Source organism: Pogona vitticeps, chromosome 2, assembly GCF_051106095.1.
Source record: "Pogona vitticeps strain Pit_001003342236 chromosome 2, PviZW2.1, whole genome shotgun sequence".
NCBI lineage: Eukaryota > Metazoa > Chordata > Lepidosauria > Squamata > Agamidae > Pogona > Pogona vitticeps.
In genome coordinates this window covers 137,048,681-137,070,480 of record NC_135784.1, presented here as the reverse complement: position 1 = coordinate 137,070,480, position 21,800 = coordinate 137,048,681, and the positions used below count along the sequence as shown (strand labels likewise).

Sequence of the window (21,800 nt, the reverse complement as noted above, 5' to 3'; positions counted from 1 at the left end):
TGAGAACACCCCCCTTAAGCCCAGAATCCCACAATTTCCCAAGTAGATTTTTTTTCTTGGGATGGAGATGTTGTTATTTAGTCATTTAGTCATGTCTGACTCTTCATGACCCCATGGACCAGAGCATGCCAGGCCCTCCTGTCTTCCACTGCCTCCCGGAGTTGGGTCGAATTCATGTTGGTCGCTTCGATGACACTGTCCAACCATCTCATCCTCTGTCATCCCCTTCTCCTGTTGCCTTCACACTTTCCCAACATCAGGGTCTTTTCCAGGGAGTCTTCTCTTCTCATGAGATGGCCAAAGTATTGGAGCCTCAGCTTCAGGATCTGTCCTTCCAATGAGCACTCAGGTTTGATTTACTTTAGAATTGATAGTTTTGTTCTCCTTGCAGTCCAGGGGACTCTCAAGAGCTTCCTCCAGCACCACAATTCAAGAGCATCAATTCTTCGGTGGACAGCTTGCTTTATGGTTCAGCTCTCGCTTCCATACATCACTACTGGAAAAACCATAGCTTTGACTATGCTGACTTTTGTCGGCAAGGGGATGTCTCTGCTTTTTAAGATGCTGTCGAGGTTTGTCATCACTTTCCTTCCAGGAAGCAGGCGTGTTTTAATTTCGTGGCTGCTGTCACCATCTGCAATGATTATGGAGCCCAAGAAAGTAAAATCTGTCACTGCCTACTTATCTTCCCCTTCTATTTGCCAGGAGGTGATGGGACCAGTAGCCATGATCTTAGCTTTTTTGATGTTGAGCTTCAGACCATTTTTTGCACTCTCCTCTTTCGCACTCATTAAGAGGTTCTTTAATTCCTCCTCACTTTCTGCCATCAGAGTGGTATCATCTGCACATCTGAGGTTGTTGATATTTCTTCTGGCAGTCTTAATTCCAGTTTGGGATTCCTCCAGCATGGCCTTTCGCATGATGTTTTTATTCTGGATATAACTTAAATAAGCAGGGGGACAATATACAGCCTTGTCATACTGCTTTTCCAATTCTCAGGAAATAGATAAGGTGGTCAGGCACTTCCATTTCTTTAAGGACTTGCCATAGTTTGTTGTGGTCCACACAGTCAAAGGCTTTTGAATAGTCAATGAAGCAGAAGTAGATGTTTTTCTGAAACGCTCTGGCTTTCTCCATAATCCAGTACATGTTAGCAATTTGGTCTCTAGTTCCTCTGCCCCTTTGAAATCCAGCCTGTACTTCTGGGAGTTCTCAGTCCACATACTGTTGAAGCCTACCTTGGAAGATTTTGAGCATAACCTTGCTAGCGTGTGAAATGAGTGCAATTGTAAGGTAGTTGGAGCATTCTTTGGCACTGCCCTTCTTTGGGATTGGTATGTAGACTGATCTTTTCCAGTCCTCTGGCCACTGTTGAGTTTTCCAAACTTGCTGGCATATTGAGTGTAGCACCTTAACAGCCTCATCTTTTAAGATTTTAAGTAGTTCCACTGGAATACCATCACCTCCACTGGCCTTGTTGTCTGCCATGCTTTCTAAGGCCCACTTGACTTCACTCTCCAGGATGTCTGGCTCAAGGTCAGCAACCACACTACCTGTGTTGTCCGGGATATCCAAATCTTTCTGGTATAATTCTTCTCCAGCTCCAGGTGGATCGTGTTTAGTCAGAACTCTCCACTATGACCTGTCCGTCTTGAGTGTCCCTGCATGGCACAGCCTATAGCTTCTCTGAGTTACTCAGCCCCTTTGCCATGACAAGGCAGCAATCCATGAGGGGGTGGAATGGAGATACTGTTCCCATATCTGCCTGTACTGGAGGAGAAGGAAGAAAACATTTCAGAACAAAAATGGACAATAAAAAAAGAATGCCATGGACTGCAGGCAAAGGAAATGAGACAACCTCCTTAATCCTTGGTAGATGTCCTAATCCTGTTTCTTAAATGGATTCTGGATATGATTTCAATTGCTTTCATCTAAATCCAAATGGTATTCCCAGTTAGATTAGATCCACTGAGTCAATGGGACATATGTAGCTGTTGACCTACCATTTGACAATAAATTTAAATGGGTGTATTCTACTTGGGACTGTGTGTTATCTGTGCCATCAGGCTGGAACTGATTTCTAGGGAGCCTAGTTGGGTTTTCAAGGTTAGATATTTAAGGTTTTACCTTCCTCCAGTGAGTTTCTATGGCCAAGCAGGAATACTGTACAAACCCAAGTCTCCTGAGTCCAAATCTGTCATTCTCTCCACTACACCGCAGTGGGCACCACATGCGATTAGCAGTTGGACTTATTCTTTAGGAATACATTCACAGTGTTTGAGCAGCCGCGCATCATCCTGTTGCTAGCTCCAGTTGAGAAAGGTAAGCATGGATTCAAACAGTGGGAGGAGAATTCTGAGATTGGGAGAGCTTTTTAAACTTAACACCCATCCTCACCCCAGAGGGGTCTCTTTGAACAGTTTTTTTACACTTAAAACGGACAAGATGCTCCGTTTTAGTTGCTGTTGAATATGCCTTTGGCAGAGTGCTGATTAGACATGGGGGCTTCACATTAATCTATGAACATGAAGCCCATCAGCATAGTTGGCTAGCCCAATTATCATTCACCCCTGGAACTCGTTGGACCACTTACCGCATGGTATGAGATGCATGTGGCCAGCATCATCACCTGCACCCCTGTCATGGCAGTAGCCTGGCTGCTGCAGCCCCACCCCCTTCTCGCCTGGCCACTCCAGCAAAGGGAGGGAGGATGAGCCTCCCTGCTCAGAATGGGGCATTGGGGATGACACTGGCCACATGGAGCTCGTGCCACACAGTAAGTGGTCTGGCAGGTTCTAAGGATGGGTGGTAATCGGGCCGGCCACCTGTGCTGGCGGGCTTTGTCTTCGTTGACAAATACGAAGCCCCCATGTCTAGTGCTGGTGGTTAAACGTAGCTTCTGCTCTTGGCCATCTGTTGTGTGCTGCAAGTCATGTTGCTGTTGGCAGTGGCAAAACGCAGAATGATGGGCAGGCATGTGATATCCACATGATGCAGATGCAAAAAAATAGAAGTAGTGCAGAAAAATAGTGGCTGCTGAACACCAGGGGGGAAATGAAATGGGGAAACACAATGCAGGCACATCCACTACAGTCAACTATTCGACTACACTAGCGCTAATCACTTTCTACAAATGCAGATGCATCTGTTTTTCACTCCAGTGAATCCTGTAGTTTTTAGCCATTTAGTCACCACTTTACTGTACTTCTTATGAAGACTCCTCTCAGTCTGAAAGTGATTTAAAAAAAAACAGGTGGGGGCCCAAAGGCAGAAGACCAACAGGCAAGGTACCAACCTAGTCTCCCTTGGAGGAGAGTTCTGCAAGCTGAGACTGGCTTTCAAGAAAGTCTTATTTTATGTTCTTTCCAACTGCACTTCAGAGGCTGGCAGGATTGAAAGAAGGCTTTGCCAAAAAAGATCTCAAACCCTGGGCCGGTTTGGATGGGAGAATATAGTCTAATTCCTCTGGATGGCAGCTTCCTTAGTCATGGCAATGCCAAAATCAGAAACTGAGCAGGAAGCTCCTGGATGTAGACTGTTGCTACGATAGCTGGGTTTGTGCCTTCACAGTTAATGTCATGCCTGGGGACAAGCTCTGATACAAGGATAACTTCAGTCCACTTGTGGGATGCCTGCTTGTGGCTGACACCTCTGAGACCTTTCAGTCTGACATTGCCTTAGTCCTGGAGTTTGTGTGACACACTGTAGTGCCTGTAGTGCCTTGTTACCACTGAGAGCAGTGCTATGGTTTGACTACAGCCAGGATGTTTCCAGCAATGATGCAAAACTGGCAGACATCTTCAGGGAAAGTGCCAAAATGGCACCTGAGCTCCCAGGCCTCTGGAAGTAGAGTGTAGCTGTTGTGTATCTTGTGCCAAAGAAGCCCTGGCATAGTAACAGCTTCTGTGTGCTCTGGGAATTGACCAAGTGGAAGCTGCTATCATCTTAGGTTCTGCTACATTTTTTTTTGGCATGCATCTTGTTTGATTCCAATTTCCTGCTAGAGTTTCTGTCACTTTCCTTGCCTGGCTGGTTGCAATCTATCTTCCCTCAGATTCAAGTAAGACCTACAGTGAGTTTGGGTGCCTTAAGTGGAGATGTTTATATGGAGAATCTGAGTCACTGCTATTCTAAGTCAAGAGGGAACACAAAACTGGTCTTTGACAGCTATCAGTATTACTGTATTCAGTGGCTGAAATCCCATTACTCAGCATAGTTGTGCTAGAGTAAGCCCATTAAATCAGAGAGGATTTGGTGAGTCAACTCCTCTGTTAAGTGCCCGTGATTTAAATGGGCCTACTCTGGTGTCAACCTAGTTTAATGAAGTCAGTGGCAATTACAGTAGGCCCATCTAAATCAATGGAACTTTTGGAGGAGATGATTCACCAAATCCCCACTGATTCAGTGGGTCTATCCTAGTGTTATTCACTATGCTAAGCAACAGGCCTTTAGCCAGAGCTTGAAAAAGTCATTTTGAACTACATTTCCATAATCCCCAGCCAACATCACCATTAGCCATGCTGATTCTGGGACTGCTGAAGTTGTAATCCCAAATATATGGCTTCCTAACTCTATTTTTAAAATGTATACTTTACATTTTAATTATAGTCTCTCAGACCCACTTGCACGTTGCTTTTGTTCAAGGCCAAATTAAAAGTAAAACAACATGTGGGGAAAAACTGACTTTATATCTGCACTATTCCATACACTTTTGCCTTGAGATTGAAATGAGGTGATGGCACCTGATCTAGGTAACATTGCCAGATGGCCTTTGCATTTCCCACCTAGTGACAATCTTTAGTATGTGGAAGCTCAGTGCACAGGAACTAAATATGAAACCAACCAAGAGGAATGCCACACGGTTTTAGCCAGTCTGGGATCATGTTTTAAGTGATGATTAGTCTTGAGATGAAGACTTTTTTTTGTGAACAACTGATATTAAAGTTCCTCCTGCTATCAGTGCAAAAGAGTAGGAGTCAAACAGAGAACGTGCAGAAGTTTATTTTGTAATAGCTTATGCACACAAAGACTCTTAAGTGTGTAGAGCCTATGTTTGCATTAGCCTAGGCATGCAGAGCCTGTGTGTGGATTAGGAGTTACAAAATAAACTTTCAGGCAAATTAAAACAGCTGATAAAGTTAGTCTATCCCGGAACTCAACAATTCATAGGGTCACCATAAAGTGGCAGCAGCTTGATGGCACATAATGACAGCAACAGTAATATAATTTCTGAAGTCCTCAGGTAGAATGTAAAGTTCAGGTTCTTGTCATTTTACCATGGAAAATTAGGAAGAAATATACCGAGGGTGGTGCTGGCCTGACTATTAAGAAAAAGATATATGTGTTGGATTTGCCAAAGGACCTTCAGTGGCTTTAGGTACTGTGCATCTTGATTTAAGAGGACTGCCGAGGCACACTATTTCTTGCTCTGCCTCAGTGGCATAGAAATATGTTGGGAAAAATAATAATCTTGCACATAACTGAACAATGGATTTCAGTGAGGGGTGGGTGCTTTCACAAACTAGGGTAACTGTATTGTGCCACTAGACAATTAGCAAAGTTATTTTCCCCACTTCTGGCTTTCCCCTTTCTCTTCATGCTTGTTTGCTTCTGTTGTTGTTCCCTCTCTTCCTCTTGACCTCCAAGCAAGGCAGACATTTAATTCTCTGCTCCTGACCCCTGACCATGCAGCTGCATGGTGGACTAAGTCTCCTATATGGCTGAGACTGCAATTTCTTTTTTTAAACCTCTCTTTTATACTTCTGACTATAACTGAAGATTGAAACTGTAAGTAAATATACTTTTTCTACTTAAGGTTGTTTTTTAGAGTGATTTTAATACAAAGTGCTAGTTACTGTGAAAGGGGTGGATGCTGAGAACATGGTCTACTTCTCTCTCTCTCTCTCTCTCTCTCTCTCTCTCAAACACACACGCACAGAGAGTGTTTTTCTGCTGCCATTGCTTTTGTTTTTACCTTATAATTTATTAGCTAAAAAGAGGAGAGAATTGCCACATTCCTACAACCCAATGATTTGATCAGATTGTCACAGAGGGATTGGGGATGTAGGTGATGAAACTGAAATGTACAAAATGAGAAATTCCATAGAGTATGTTTATGTGCGTGGGATCAATTCAATAGAATGCCAGACTGAAGCCAGTCCAGGCCTGAGAAACTTTGAAGCAGATGTTGGCTTTTGAAAGGTAGGACAATTTCATGTTCAATAGATGATGGTGGGACATAAAAGACAGGAGTGGCTTTTAGTTGATATAAAATTACTGTAAGACTGACTGAACCATCTGCGCTAGTGCTAAAAATAAAATTATAAATAATATAGAGAAGTTCAATCAGAGGTTATTGTTAGCCTTGCATAACAATTTCTCTTTATGAGAGCTGGCTTCTTAGGTTGTGCATAAGGTGGGTAAAATTCTTCAACTCTCTGTTCTTGTTTTGGGAGGTAGGGAATACCCAGAGATCTACTTTATTCATCCTGCAGGGTGACTGTGACACAACTCTGCATGGCATTTTTGCGTGTGCAGTGACCTGGATTTTGCTGTCTTAGGTAGCTGGGATGCCAAGCTAGGCATTCATTGTAGGAAAAACTGAGGAAAGGCACTGGGAAAAGCTAGAAAGATAGTGAAAGCTATGATACATAGACCCCACTCCGTAAGCCACCAGAAGGCAACATTTACCCAATTTCATTTCCTTTGCATTTATTTACAAATGTACATGTTGAGCATTAGGTGAAGGCATGCAGCAGAACATACCCACTGCTCCAACATCAGTTCTACAGAGACATCAGACCTTGGAAAAGTTACTTTTGTTACTGCAACACTTAGTAGCCTCCTGCCAACACCACCAGTGGCTGGGGAGACTCTTGGACATGTAATATACTAAGTTCTCCAAATCCAGGTGCTTTCAGTCTGCAGACCTCAAAGCTCAGCTCAGTCCTCTTTCTGTCTCTCTCTCAGCCTCTCTGCCCCCTAAATTGTCCAGCTCTTCTGCCTCTCTTTTTCTTTCACACTCATGCACACAGAGTTGTGCAGCTAGTTGATACTATATTGATTTCAATTTACACACTTCTTAAGTTTCAAGGCCACAGTCTTCCCCCAAAAGCAAACAATATAAATTAATACAAACATTATATTGTACAAACATGGTATTCTTCCTCTGATAGCTGCAGGAGAAATGTAGGGAACAGCAACAGCCACCCTTTGTGGCCTTCATAGATCTCACAAAGGCCTTTGATTTGGTTAGCAGGGACGGCCTTTTTAAAATCTTTCCCAAGATTGGATGTCCACCTCGACTCCTTAATATCATTAAATCATGAGGAAATGAAGGACACTGTAGTTTTCGATGGCTCAACATCAGATCCCTTTGATATCCGAAGTGGAGTGAAACAGGGCTGTGTCCTCACGCCGACCCTGTTTGGGATCTTTTTTGCTGTCGTGCTGAAGCACATATTTGAAACTGCAACAGAAGTCATCTATCTCCAGACTAGATCAGATGGAAAGCTCTTTAATTTCTCTAGATTGAGAGCGAAGACCGAAGTCTAGCTGAAATGCATGCGGGAATTCCTCTTCACCGATGGTGCAGCTGTTGTTGCCCACTCTGCTGAAGACCTCGAACAACTCATGAATCACTGCCAAGACTTTGGATTAACAATCATCCTAAATGTGTCCAGTGCACCGTGCTTAGGTCCAGCATTAATGGATGAGTTTCAATTGTTGAGACCTGATGATGTGGACAGGGTGCTTGGATCTGTCCGTTCTACCACCACTCCGTTCGACCCTTGCCCATCCTGGCTAATTGGAAGATCAGCCAGGGGGGTTCGCACCTGGGTCCAGGAGGCCGTGAACGCCTCCCTGAGAGAGGGAGTGGTCCCTACCGCTTTGAAAGAGGTGGTAATTCGACCACTCCTTAAAAAGCCTAACCTGGACCCAAGGCTGGTGGTTAACTACCGACCAGTGGCGAACCTCCCTTATTTGGGCAAGGTGTTGGAGCAGGTTCTGGCCGGGCAACTCCAGGCGCTGCTGGATGAAACGGATTTTCTGGATCCATTTCAATCGGGTTTCAGGCCGGGTTTTGGTACAGAGACTGCCTTGGTCGCCCTGTACGATGACTTTTGCCGGGAGAAAGACAGGGGGAGTGTGACCCTGTTGATACTCCTGGACCTCCCAGCGGCTTTCGACACCATCGACCATGGTGTCCTTCTGGATAGGCTGGCTGGGTTGGGAGTTGGGGGCACTGTTTTACGGTGGTTCCGCTCCTTCCTAGCTGACCGTGTCCAGAGGGTGGTGCTGGGGGACAGTTGCTCTGCCCCATGGCAGTTATGTCATGGCATTCCTCAGGGCTCAATACTGTCCCCCATGCTGTTTAACATCTACATGAAACCGCTGGGAGAGGTCATCAGGAGGTTTGGGCTGAGGAGTCAGCAATATGCTGACGACACTCAGCTCTACCTCTCGTTTTCCACCAATCCAGGTGAGGCGGTTTCTGTGCTGAACTCGTGTCTGGACCTGATAATGGACTGGATGAGGGTTAATAAATTGAAACTCAATCCAGACAAGACGGAAGTGCTGTTAGTGGGTGCTTCACCGGACAGGCTGGAGGGCCATTTCCCCACCCTGAATGGGGTTACACTCCACCTAAGGGACAGGGTCCGCAGCTTGGGGGTGCTCCTGGACCCCAGTCTAACACTGGAAGCCCAGGTGGACTTGGTGGCCAGGGGCGCCCTCCTTCAGCTGCGGAAATTATACCAGCTACGGCCCTACCTGGACGAGCGGAGTCTCATGACAGTCACACATGCACTGGTAACATTCCGCATGGATTACTGCAATGCGCTTTACGTGGGGCTGCCTTTGAAGACGGTCCGGCAACTGTAACTGGTCCAGAATTTATTTATTTATTTATTTATTTTATTTATATCCCGCCTATCTAATCAACCAAGATTACTCTAGGCGGCTTACAACAATAAACAACAACAATACGGTTAAAATAAATCATACAAAGGAAAAGTTACGACAAGATGAGAGAAAACTAAGGAAGAAAAAGGAAGGGTGATCAGGAATTAATAAACGGGAAAGCCTGCCGGTACATCAAAGTTTTTAGTTGTTTTTTAAAAGTACCCAGTGAGGGAGCCGCGCGAATGTCAGGGGGAAGGTTATTCCAGAGGCGAGGAGCCACTGCCGAGAAGGCCCGATTTCTTGTTTTTTCTTTCCGGGCCTCCCTCGGCGTTAGGCTCCTCAGCCTCACCTCCTGACTCGCGCGAGTGACACGGGTAGAAGTTGGTGGAAATAGGCGTTCCGCCAAGTATCGAGGCCCCAAGCCGTTTAGGGTTTTATAAGTAAGCGTCAACACTTTGAAGTCGATGCGGAAACGGATGGGCAGCCAATGCAATGCGGCCAGGGTGGGCGAAATATGTTGGTACCTTTTCACACCACTGAGTAGTCTGGCCGCCGCATTCTGCACCACCTGTAATTTCCGCAGCAGCCTCAAAGGCAGCCCCACGTAGAGCGCATTACAGTGGTCTAATCTTGAGATTACGAGCGCATGCACCAACGTAGTGAGCGCCCCCACCTCGAGATAGGGCCGCAGCTGGGCTATCCGCCTAAGATGGTAAAAGGCGGTTCGGACAACCGACGCCACCTGGGATTCCATGGTGAGCGCCGGGTCCAGATGGATCCCCAAGCTGCGGACCCCATCCTTGGCGGGGAGGGTCGCCCCCCCAAAAGTGAGGAAGTTTCCCAAACACCCGACTGTGGGAGCGCCCACCCTCAGTACCTCCGTCTTGTCCGGGTTCAGCCTCAACCCGTTCTCCTGCATCCATTGCAGTACGGTCCCCAGGCAGCGCTGAAGGGACAGAACGGCATCTCCTGTGGTAGGTGGAAAGGAGATGTACAGCTGAGTATCATCAGCATACTGATGACACCGAGCTCCACATCCCCTGATGACCCCACCCAGCGGCCTCATATAGATGTTAAATAGCATTGGGGAGATAATCGACCCCTGTGGAACCCCACAATTGAGACTCCACGGGGCCGAGACATTCTCCCCAAGCTGTACTCTCTGGGGGCGGTCCCCCAAGAAGGAACGGAGCCAGGCCAATGCCAGGCCACCAATTCCCAACTCGGAGAGCCTCCCCAGGAGGATACCGTGGTCAATGGTATCAAAGGCCGCTGAGATATCGAGGAGGACCAGCAGGGACACGTTGCCCCTGTCGGCCTCCCTCAAAAGGTCATCGCACAGGGCGACCAATGCCGTTTCTGTACCATGGCGCGGCCTGAAGCCCGACTGAAATGGATCCAGGGCATCTGTTTCATCCAGGTGCGCCTGAAGCTGGTCGGCCACCACCCTCTCAACCACCTCAATCGAGCTGCATGGCTGGTGAGTGGTGCAGCCGCCAGGGAACATATCAAGCCGATTCTGTATAAGTTACATTGGCTACCAGTTGCTGCCCGGGCCCAATTCAAAGTGCTTGTTTTGACATATAAAGCCCTAAACGGCTTGGGCCCTGGATACCTGAAGGACCACCTCCTTCCATATGAACCTACCCGGCAGTTAAGATCTAGCCAGGGGGCCCTTTTGAAAGAGCCGTCCCTTAAGGAGGTAAGAGGGATGGTTTGTAGACAAAGGGCCTTTTCGGCAGCTGCCCCCAGACTATGGAATGCCCTCCCGACTGAGATTCGTCTGGCACCGACGCTGATGACATTTCGGCGCCAGGTCAAAACCTTCCTGTTCCAGAAGGCTTTTAATTGAAATAATATTAGCTGTGGGTCTGATGGCAATTTTAATTGTATTTTAATTGTATTTTAATTATTTAATCTTTTGTGTGTTTAGTCGTTTAGTCGTGTCCGACTCTTCGTGACCCCATGGACCAGAGCACGCCAGGCCCTCCTGTCTTCTACTGCCTCTCCTTCATGGATTGCTGCCTTGTCGTGGCGAAGGGGCTTGAGTAACTCAGAGAAGCTATGGGCTATGCCGTGCAGGGACACCCAAGACGGACAGGACATAGTGGAGAGTTCCGACTAAACGCAATCCACCTGGAGTAGGAAATGGCAAGCCACTCCAGTATCTTTGCCAAGAACGCCCCATGATCAGAAACAAAAGGATTTAATCTTTTACTGTGTTGAATTTTAATTATTGTAAGCCGCCCAGAGACCTCTGGGTAGTGTGGGTGGCATATAAATTGAATGAATGAATGAATGAATGAATGAATGAATGAATGAATGAATGAATGAATGAATGAATAAATAAATAAATAAATAAATAAATAAATAAATAAATAAATAAATAAATAAATAAACAAACACAAGTCATGGGCCAGAACGTGCACTCACCTCCCTCTATTACCATCTCCACGGAAGAATTGCAGGTTGTTCATGATTTTGTGTACCTTGGCTCAATGATCTCTGACACTCTGTCCCTAGATGTTGAGCTGGATAAACGCATTGGCAAAGCAGCTACCATGTTCTCCAGACTCACAAAGAGAGTATGGCTTAATAAGAAGCTGACGGCATATACCAAGATCCAGGTCTATAGAGCCTGTGCCCTGAGTACACTCCTGTACTGCAGTGAGTCCTGGACCCTCTGTGCACGGCAGGAGAGGAAGCTGAACATGTTCCATATATTATGTCTCCAACGCATTTTTGGTATCACCTGGCAGGACAAAGTTCCAAACAGAGCAGTCCTAGAATGAGCTGGAATTTTTAGCATGTATACCTTACTGCAACAGCAACGTCTATCTTGGCTTGGGCATGTTGTGAGAATGGCTGATGGTCGGATTCCAAAAGATCTCCTGTATGGAGAATTAGTGCAGGGAAAGTGCCCCAGAAGGAGAGCACAGTTGTGATACAAGGATATCTGCAAGCAGGATCTGAAGGCCTTAGGAATGGACCTCAACAGATGAGAAACCTTGACATCTGAGCATTCAGCCTGGAGGCAGGCGGTGCATCATGGCCTCTCCCAATTCGAAGAGACCCTTGTCCAGCAGGCTGAGGCAGAGGCAGTCCCGGAAGCAGCAAAATCAGGGAGCTGGACAGGGGACAGATTGTATTTGTCTTCAGCATAGAAGGGATTGTCACTCTCGAATTGGCCTCCTCAGCCACACTAGACGCTGTTCCAAGTCCTCCATACAGAGCATGTTCCCATAATCTCTCGAGACAGAAGGATGCCTAATCTAAATCTATGCAACCATATTCAGTATTTTTAAAATTGTATAAAGTAACTGCAGGCTGAAGAGACAGTTCTGACTTTTGGCAACCCTCACTCGGATTTCCCTGGTACAGAGTGCTCATAAGTGGTTTCCAATCCCTTCTTTGGGTGGCGCTCTAGCAATGAGCGCCTTTCCCAAGGCTACAGCTCTCCTCCCAGGATACAAACTCAACCCATGAATCGACAGGCAGGTGTTCCAACTCAGTGAGCTCTACAGCTAGGAAACAATTGTATACCGTATAATCAAACATCATTTCAAGACTTGTAGACTCAGGATGAACCGGTGTGTGTCCACATGTGTACTTCTTTAAATGGTAGTGTACATTCATTTCAAGGCATGGTGAGACAACCTGCTGCATGGATTATTCATCCTAATGAGATCTTGAAATTCTTCCTGGAATGGCTGTACTGTATAAAGCATGTGAATACAGTGGGGACTTGACTTAAGAACGACTTGAGTTAAGAACATTTTGACTTAAGAACCGCTCTCATAGGAAAATATTGACTTGACTTAAGTACTTAGATTTGAGTTAAGAACTGAAAAAAACCCACGTGGGAGGCAGGGAAAGTGCAAAATTTGAACTTTCGGTTAACTGTTGGCCAGTGAAAAGGGTGCCTGTCTGCTTCCTCACTCCTCCCAGCGTTTAGAGAGTGGATTGGGAGACAGTCTTCAGACTGCCTGGTACTGTCCTGCCTGGACTGTATTTTCCCTGCCTTCCCTGAACCTTTCTTGACCTAAGAAAAAAAGAAACAAAATATCCCCCTCTAGTGGTCGAAGGCAAAATAGCAGCTTCCCATTAGTTTCTATGGACGGAAAAGAGCAGATATGGATCAAATGGTTTTCAATGCATTCCTATGGGAAATGCAGATTTGACTTGAGAACTTTTTGACTTGAGAACCGCCTTCCAATACAGATTAAGTTCTCAAGTCAAGACCCCACTGTATGTAGAACATTTGTGCAAGGCATTTGGGTTGATGTCTTATCGTCTTTTTTCAGTTCACTGTTTTGGGATATAGCCGCCTAGAGTGGTCAAAATGACTAGATAGGCAGGGTATAAATAAATAAATAAATAAATAAATAAATAAATAAATAAATAAATAAATGAATGAATGAATGAATAAATAAATAAATAAATAAATAAATATACTTCTATTATGTATAACCTATAGATTAATAGCTAATGTTAGCTAAATATTTGGAGGATAGAAAAAAAAGGCAAAAGGAAGCCACTTGTTAGGGCTAATATAGATCTCCAAAGGAAGAGGCTGAGTGAACTCCATTGTGAAGAAGCCCTAATACAGTGCTAGAAAGGGTTAGCAGAATTAATAATGTATTGCAGCTCAGTGCCAGAAGCACTGAATTTGTGTGCATGAGGCTTCTTCACATGGGAGAGGGGAGGAGTGGGATCACCTTCCATGAGCCAGGTCCCAAGTCTAGCTACAGAGGACATCAGAACCAGTCCTGCTTTGAAGTAAACAACCCTCAGATAGGAGAGCCGGGTTTCCTTGCCTGGCTGAGAGCAGAGGAATTCTGTGCATGTGCACTTATCTCCATTCTTCTAAGAGTCAATGCTATTGATTAATATTTATTGATGAATAAATATTGATTGATTAATATTTAGTTAACAGAATATTGATTAATATTTATTGATTAACAATACTGATTAGTATTTAGGTAACAGAAATTAAAAGTTGTTTTAATAACAATGCAGTTGGCTCATTTAAGGGAACTATGGATATTTAGTGTGATATAGTGGATTTTAAAAATTGACTAAGAGACCTGGGTTCAAATCCCTGCTCTGCCATGGAAGCTCACTGGGGGTGTGGAAATGGTAAAACCACTCCTTAAATTTCTCACCTTAGAAGCCCTGTTAGATTCACTTTAAGTCAATTTTGATTTGATGACATATAACAGAACTTTGGTGCTAGAGGAGACTCTTGAGAGTTCCCTGGACTGCTAAGAGAATAAACCTATATATTTTGAAGGAAATCAACCCTGAGTGCTCACTGGAAGGACAGATCCTGAAGCTGAGGCTCCAATACTTTGGCCATCTCATGAGAAGAGAAGACTCCCTAGAAAAGACCCTGATATTGGGAAAGTGTGAAGGCAAGAGGAGAAGGGGACGACAGAGGATGAGTGCTGTCCTCTGAAGATGCCGGCCATAGAAACTGGCGAAACGTTAGAAAGAACAACCTTCAGAACACGGCCAAAGAGCCTGAAAAACCCACAACAACCAGAGGATGAGATAGTTGAACAGTGTCATCGAATCTACCAACATGAAATTGACCAAACTCCGGGAGGCAGTAGAAGACAGGAGGGCCTGGCGTGCTCTCATCCATGGGGTCATGAAGAGTCGGGCATGACTTAACGACTAAACAACAACAACAGAAGACTACAGGTAAATGATGGGCAGCTAGTACTTCTGAATGTCCATAAACGCTATGAATTATTTACCACCTCTTAGGGATATGGTAGCTGGAAATCAGCAGGCTGATTTAAGGCTGCAAATTCACTTCCACTCAAAATGCCTTCAGGTTGTGGAAACAATCAGGTGAACAGCAATTCCTTTCTGCAGCTTGATCCCTTTCTCAGCAGAAACTGCCTGTCTGACATGCCAACAATGTATACGGTTAGTTTCTGACAGATAGAATGAGGCAACCATTGCTAGCCACTTCCTCATCTAGATCCCCTTTTCTTTTTTGGAGGCTTTAGCACCAAGGACTTCTCCCCTGTCAAGATTTTGACCACGTCAGAGAGGTCCACTCAGCCACACTACTCAGACTTTCCTGGTATGACTAATTTCCAAGAGGGTCAGATGTACTGCTGGCTTGGGAAATCTTCCTGTCTGGTTCTCTGGGAACGTGACTGCCTCTTCAGTGCTCCAGGGAGCTACCAAAAATCACAAGGCTATATTCAGCAATATTACAAGTGAGAAGAATCTTGGAATTGTTGTAGATCACAAGCTGAATATGAGCCAACAGTGTGATGTGGCTACAAAAAAAGCAAATGCTATTTTAGACTGCTTAATAGAAGCATAGTTTCCAAATCCCATGAGGTGCTAGTCCCCCTCTATTTGGCACTGGTTAGGCCTCACACCTTGAGTACTGTGTCCAGTTCTGGACACCACACTTGAAGTAGGATGCTGACAAATTGGAACAAGTTCAGAAGAGGGCAACAAGGATGATCAGGGGGCTGGAAACCAAGCCTTATGAGGAAAGGCTGAAAGAATTGGGCGTGTTTATCCTTGAGAAAAGAAGAGTGAGGAGAGATATTATAATACTTTTAAAATACTTGAAAGGCTGGCATACAGAAGAGGGGCAGGATCTGTTCTCAATCATCTTAGAGTGCAGGAAACGTAACAATGGGCTCAAATTATGGGAAGCCAGATTTCTACTGAATATCGGGGAAAACCTCCTAACTGTTAGAGCAGTACGACATTTACCCCGGGAACCATTTACCCCGGGAGTTGGTGAGTGCTCCAACACTCAAGGCATTCAAGAGAAATTTAGACAAACACCTGGCAGATATCCTTTGACTTGCATTCCTGCACCAAGGAAGTTGGACTTGATTGCCTTATAGGCCCCTTCTAATGCCATTACAGTATTCTATGATGGCTGCTTGCTTAACCCCACACACCAACCTTGTAAGTTAGAAACACCAAAATCCCCACAAGATACGGAGCCAAGGCTCTTCCTTTAGTACCAACAACCCCTTTCTTCTCAGAACGACCAGGTAGTTTTAAAAATCATTATTACAGATGCTGCAAAAAGATATAAAGCTTCAAAAGTAAATTCAACCCTTCGGACAGAATCAAAAAGATGTGAAGCTAATCCATAGCAAAGAATTTTAAGACTGAAGAGACAAAGCAAGGCTAGGATAGTTCCCACAAAACAAAGACTACCTCACTTGTACCAGTAAAACTGAAACATAGTTCCAGGGCATATGCAGAAGGCAGCAGAATAACTGACTAGCATAGCATTGTCCTAAAAGAGACTAGCCTGAACTGTTCCATTTTCTAAGCTTCGTTCATACTCATCATCCTCCCTTCTTGATCTTTCAATGCCGTTCCACTGACCAAATCCCAAGTCACACTGAATCTTCAAGAAGGGAGCAATTTTTCTGCAAAGTAACTTTGTTCATCCACTCTTTTCCCACCCAACTGCTCCTAATTACAAGGAGCACGTCCAGATGAAACAAGTTTCTTGCAATTAGGAAGAGTTGGCTCAACCTTGGTTCATATGAATAACAAAGAGCTGTGAACCCTCTTCTTAATTTAACAGCAGGAGCTCCCCCTCCCTCCTGTTTTTTTTCTAGCCCAAAACATCAGACATAAATTTTAACATGGCAACTAGAATTGACTATCCCTCTTTTTGCCACTTTCTTCATATCTTCCCACTGCATTTCCCTCACTGTCTAACATAACTATTGCTTTATTTTGCTATGATCTGGTTATGTTTCTTTTTATGCACCATTTTCTGAAGACCTCTTTAGTGACAGGAAAATCATCAACATCCCCAAGGGGAAAGTTTAGCCCACACCAATACTGCTTAATATCCTCTCAAGGTAGGTTCTCCAGTATGCATCTGGCTGAAGGTCCCTGGTTCAGGTATTCTGGGAGCTGTCATCGAGAAGGAAAAAAAAAGAAGGAAAAAGGCAACTTTTCCAAGCTCTATTAATCCTCAACTAGACATCCTAGAGAGTCAAGGCCTAGGGAAGTGAGACACAGTGAAACTTCTTGTTTGGTCAGAACACCCACGATTACATTGCCCGTGGAAGAATCCGCACAACTAGTCTTGGTCTATTTCATTCCATGATAATTATGCTACTATTAAAATAGCACTACAGTGTGCCTTTTCCTCTTTTCATTACAAGTCACTTGTTGATGAGCACTTTGTGATCTACGCAGCTCTTGGCTGGTCTTTGGGTTTCTTTCACACTCACCTGTAGGTGTGATGAGCACAACCTCACTCATCCCTATTCTCTCCTGGCCTGCTCATCCTTCTTCCCCCCCCCCCAGCCCAACACAGCATGGAAACATGGATCTTTTTGCTGCTGTAATTCATTTCCTTCCTCTTCTTAGTGGACGCGTGTTCTTCTTACACGTGTGAAATGCAACTTGAGACCACCACTGCTTCTTAGAGCCCTGTATGAATGTTCTACCATATAATTCTTACATCCTTGAAATACCACAGCAAAACATACTACAGTATTAGTCTTTAAGGTGCCACAACATCTTTTATTGCTTGTGTTTTGTTTTGTGTTTCGTGTTGATATATCTTCTCATCTAGGATCGCATGTATTTTCATACCACCTACTGTACGCCCTTGGCCATAATTCTGGCAATTGAGGGGAAATTCCTAGCAGAACCAACACCTCAAAGTGCATGCATTCCATGGGGGGCTATTCCTGTTTAAACTAGAGCTGGTGGGTGTTGGTCATCTTCCATGTTCTATGGTCTCTCCAAAGAAGGACACCCCCTCCCATCTCACGTCTTTCAGTCTCCCCATGTCTTGGGGAGGGGGAGACTGGCAAAGCAATAAAGCAAATTCTAAGCACCCACCCCATCCCCTCCCCCTCATGTGACAGCAGTGTCATTCTGCTCTTAAAAGAATGCTAGACAGGTTACACAGGGACCTACAGTGTTGGGAGTTACCTTGTTCTGTCCTTATGTGATCAGGAAAGGAACTCACAGGTCAACCCCTAACAAAGAAGGAAATTTATTCTCAAAGGCTTTCACGGCCGGGATCCGATGGTTGTTGTAGTTTTTTTGGGCTGTTTGGCCATGTTCCTAAGGTTCTTAAGCTGTGGGATCAGCTTTTTATCCTATTCATAATCACCCAATCTCCTGAATAGGACAAAAAGCTGATCCCACAGCTATAAATACTCAACTATCCCACGAACGGCACCAGAGTATAGACAGAGTTCTGACTCCTGTCCTCTGAAGATGCCAGCCACAGAGACTGGCGAAACGTTAGGAAGAAAAACCTTATGAACATGGCCAAAAAGCCCGAAAAACCTACAACAACCAAAGAACAAAATCTTCAGTCTTGTTCCCTTTTTAAAGTGGCCAATCACACAGTGGCCTACAAGGTCCATAATAAGACAGTGCTCGCCTTCAGGGGTATACTTTAAAACAGAGAGAAAAGCAAACAGGAGGAAGAATAAAATCAGCCTAGGAACTGGTTCTTAAATACCAGGTTCTTACAACAACTAGTTGGAGTGGAAAATAATGGAAGGCACAGGGTGGAAAAGCCACACTTCCCAGCATCTCAGCAGAGCTAATGGAGGGGCTCTGATTCTCATGGGATGGCTGTAGCTGGGAGGGAGCTGATGGAGAGGAAGAGCCTGGCAGAGAGGATGGAATGTGGACCCCCCTCCCCTGGTGGAAATGACTGGGCAGAGATGGTCCTGGCCCTTTAAGAAGAGCAGCCTTTGGCCGCTTCCAGTTTTAAATGTATCACATGTTTTAATGAAGACTCTTGAGGGCCTTGCAGAAGATGCAAAGCCCCATTCAAAGGCTAAGAAGAACCCTAAGAAAATCACAAATGTTCCCAATTACATTCAAGGACAAGCAACAGATATTTTTAGCCAGAGTCATGTGGGGCAAGACTGCCTGGATCACAACTCAGAAATGTTGCTTGGGGGGGGGGGTTACAGTTCTAAGGTAGCTAAGCTGGGGGATTCTGGGAGATGTAGTCCAACAATGCAACACTTCTAATGTGGACACTCTCACGCTGACAGCAGAACAGCTCAATCCCCCAGACACTGGATAGCACTCAACAACAGAAAGATGCTCTTATCAAAAATGTCTCCAGGCCCAGCTCTTCCTGTCCTTTTTTTGTTTCAAAATGTAGCTCTCAGCTTCATCTCACTATCAGAAGCCACTTGCCTCCATGGATTTAAAAGGCTGCATAGCAAGAGAACTTCCCTCAGCTGTGGCTCTGATAAGACAAGGGCTGCAGCTACAAAGGACAGCGTATGGCTTATATAGGCAGTTTTTGGTACTTCAGGGACTCTTAACACAAAAGCAGTGGGTTCAAAGGAATGCCTGCAACCAGTTATCCAGTCACATGGTCACTGCGTGATAGGAATTAATAGCACACAACTGATGTTCCTGCTTTAGCCCAAACTGTGTCAGGACTGTGAAAAGCATTGTAATCAGCCAGGCTGCCACTTACAGCAGCCTCCTCTGTAGGTGGTCTTCAGAGAGGTTAGACTACATTCCCCATCATCTGCAGCCAACATATCAAATGGGTGTGCTCCCTGGGGATGATGGGCATGGCAGTGCCAACCTTCTGGATTATGCTGGTTTGGGGAGGATTGGCTTAGGAGCAGGAAGTCAGGGTTTCTTGGAGGGGTGATTTTTCATGACTCTTCCCTCTGGAGCTCCTCTTGTAGTGGTGAGGAGCGTTGCCCTGTCCTCCCCCCGCCCCAAGGCCAGTGGCCAAAGCAAGAGGAGCCATACATTGGCCCATGGGAGGAGGATGGCACAGGGAGAAAGCGTCCCATAGAGGAGGCCCCATCTTTTTCTTCTTCAGTTCACAGTTCTCGGTCACTGCTAGGATTGGACTGAACGCCTACTCCACATTGGCATAGGTAGGTTCCTCTTCCTTGGCAGAAAACTTTAAGGTAGCATAAGAAATATTTTCTGTATTGGTAAATACCTAGAAAGTCAACAGAGAGCACACAAGTTACTAGTCAACAGTGAGAAAGAGGGATGTGGAATCTCTGAATTGCATCTGTATTTTCTTCCTGTCCTTCTTTGTCTTGGGTTGTGAGATGTTGTTTTTTTGTTTTGTTTACAAAGCAAAGCAGTTTGCAAACGAAGCTCCTGCTATGACAATCCTACATAAGCACTTAAAGAACTCCATCTTCTAGAAACAGGTTATCTATAATGTATAATTTGGCCTTTAGCATAATCTATATCTCACCTCTATATATCACATGCAGGAAGAAGATACCTCCAGCCCCACAAGGGAGTGATCTAGGCAATTGCACAGCAAGAAAGCCATGCTTATTCGGACCAATCCTAATTGTTCCAAATAAACAGTAGGTTCCAACCCTAGACCAATCTGGGATAGGACAGGGTGGAATACTCTAACAAGGATGTTGTACACTTAACATCTTTTAGAGTGACCCCAACTGTTCTGCAGGGGGCTACAGAATGGGGATGAACTCCCACGTAGCTGGCCTCTGAGCCAGCAACAATTTAAAAGAAATGAAAAACTTTGTCTCCCTTCCCTGCTGCAAGCAAGCAGCAAGGAAAATTTCCAGTCCTCAAGATTGTTAAGGCAAAGCATGAGGAAGGAGACAGGAGGGTTCCCCCCCCCTTTCCTTTTAAATGGAAAAGAGAGTGGATCACATTAAACAGGGTTGTTTGAGATGCAGCGTGGCTGATCATTGCATATGGATGCAAGGACTGCCCCAAATATCATACACCAAAGCGATATGGTTTAGCATGATCTAGATTTCCAGACCAGGACAATTGGATTGTCTAGTAACACCCTGAGTCAGTAGCAGCCTCTACCTCCAAGGATAATTCACAAAGTTACACAAACTATGTCTGATCGTACATATCTATTTGCTCCTCAGGTACGTAGCCCTGGAATGTAATGAGATTTTTCTATTATTGGGGAACTGAGCTGAAATGTATGGTCAGTATCCTATTGCAGGTCCCAACTAGAGTAGACTTAGTGGAATTTATGCAAGTGTTGACCTGCTTGTCAGCCATTGATTCAGTGGGTCTGTTCTCTAGCTGAGACTAACAATACTGCCCAATATTCCCCAGGCTTCTTTGTGAGGAATGCTTCTCTTTCAGAGGCTTCTTTTCCTTTGCAATGGGCTGAATAAACATACTGTTTTTATATCTTGTGTTTGATATGCTTAGCAGCTCAAGGCAAGAATTAGAAATAATGAAAAGAAAGGTTAAATTCTATGAATGGAGAGAACCTGTGGCAGAGAGTCGACGGATGTTGGTGCCATTCTCACAGATGCATATTCTGTTTCTGTTGTGTTGCCTGGGATTGGGTTCAAGGGGAGAGGAGCTTCCTCACGACGGTGTCCATCTGTTGGTTGCACAGATGCACTAGGAGCCTGAAATTAAGCCAAAAAGCATTAACAATTACATTCATACCAAGCAGCAATATAAACACAACAAATGCTATGAACACTGGGGGTGCATATAGCCTGAGTATGAGACAGACATGCTGTATACTCAATATAAACATGTTTATAAATACAACACAGGGATGTTGTGTTTTTAAAAATCTTTATAATGTGCTTTTAAATTGTTTTAAGTGGATTTTAATCAGTGATTTAATATGTAATACATTTACTCATTTTAATCTTATCATTTATTGTGTTTTGACTGCCTTGCTACTTGTCTTTTACATATTTCATAAACCACATTGTGTCCATTTATTGGAGAAAAGGAAGAGCATAAGTAAAATAGATGAATACATAATTTTTTTTAATTCAAGGCCACAGATAGAACAAGTGCAACAGTACATCAAATAAAAGTGTATAGAATCCCTTCTTTTTCATACTTTTTAAAAAGACTTGTGTGTACTGCTATAGCCAAAAATGTAC

General features: G+C 44.6%; 2 protein-coding genes across 4 annotated transcripts in view; one reads left to right on the top strand and one right to left on the bottom strand.

Annotated features, from left to right (window-relative positions):
- Positions 1 to 21,800, top strand: part of RAB37 (RAB37, member RAS oncogene family) — a 111,881-nt gene that overhangs the window by 3,691 nt on the left and 86,390 nt on the right. The gene's annotated exons all lie outside the window — the stretch shown is intronic.
- CD300LF (CD300 molecule like family member f) overlaps positions 17,428 to 21,800 on the bottom strand; it is a 34,132-nt gene continuing 29,759 nt past the window's right edge. For both annotated transcript variants that reach the window (XM_072990583.2, XM_072990584.2), the window contains 2 exons: positions 21,162 to 21,305; positions 17,428 to 19,876 (listed from right to left, as the gene is read on the bottom strand). In XM_072990583.2, the coding sequence (XP_072846684.2) occupies positions 19,790 to 19,876; positions 21,162 to 21,305 (231 nt within the window). In that variant the 3' untranslated portion in view covers positions 17,428 to 19,789. The remainder of the gene's footprint in view (positions 19,877 to 21,161; positions 21,306 to 21,800) is intronic.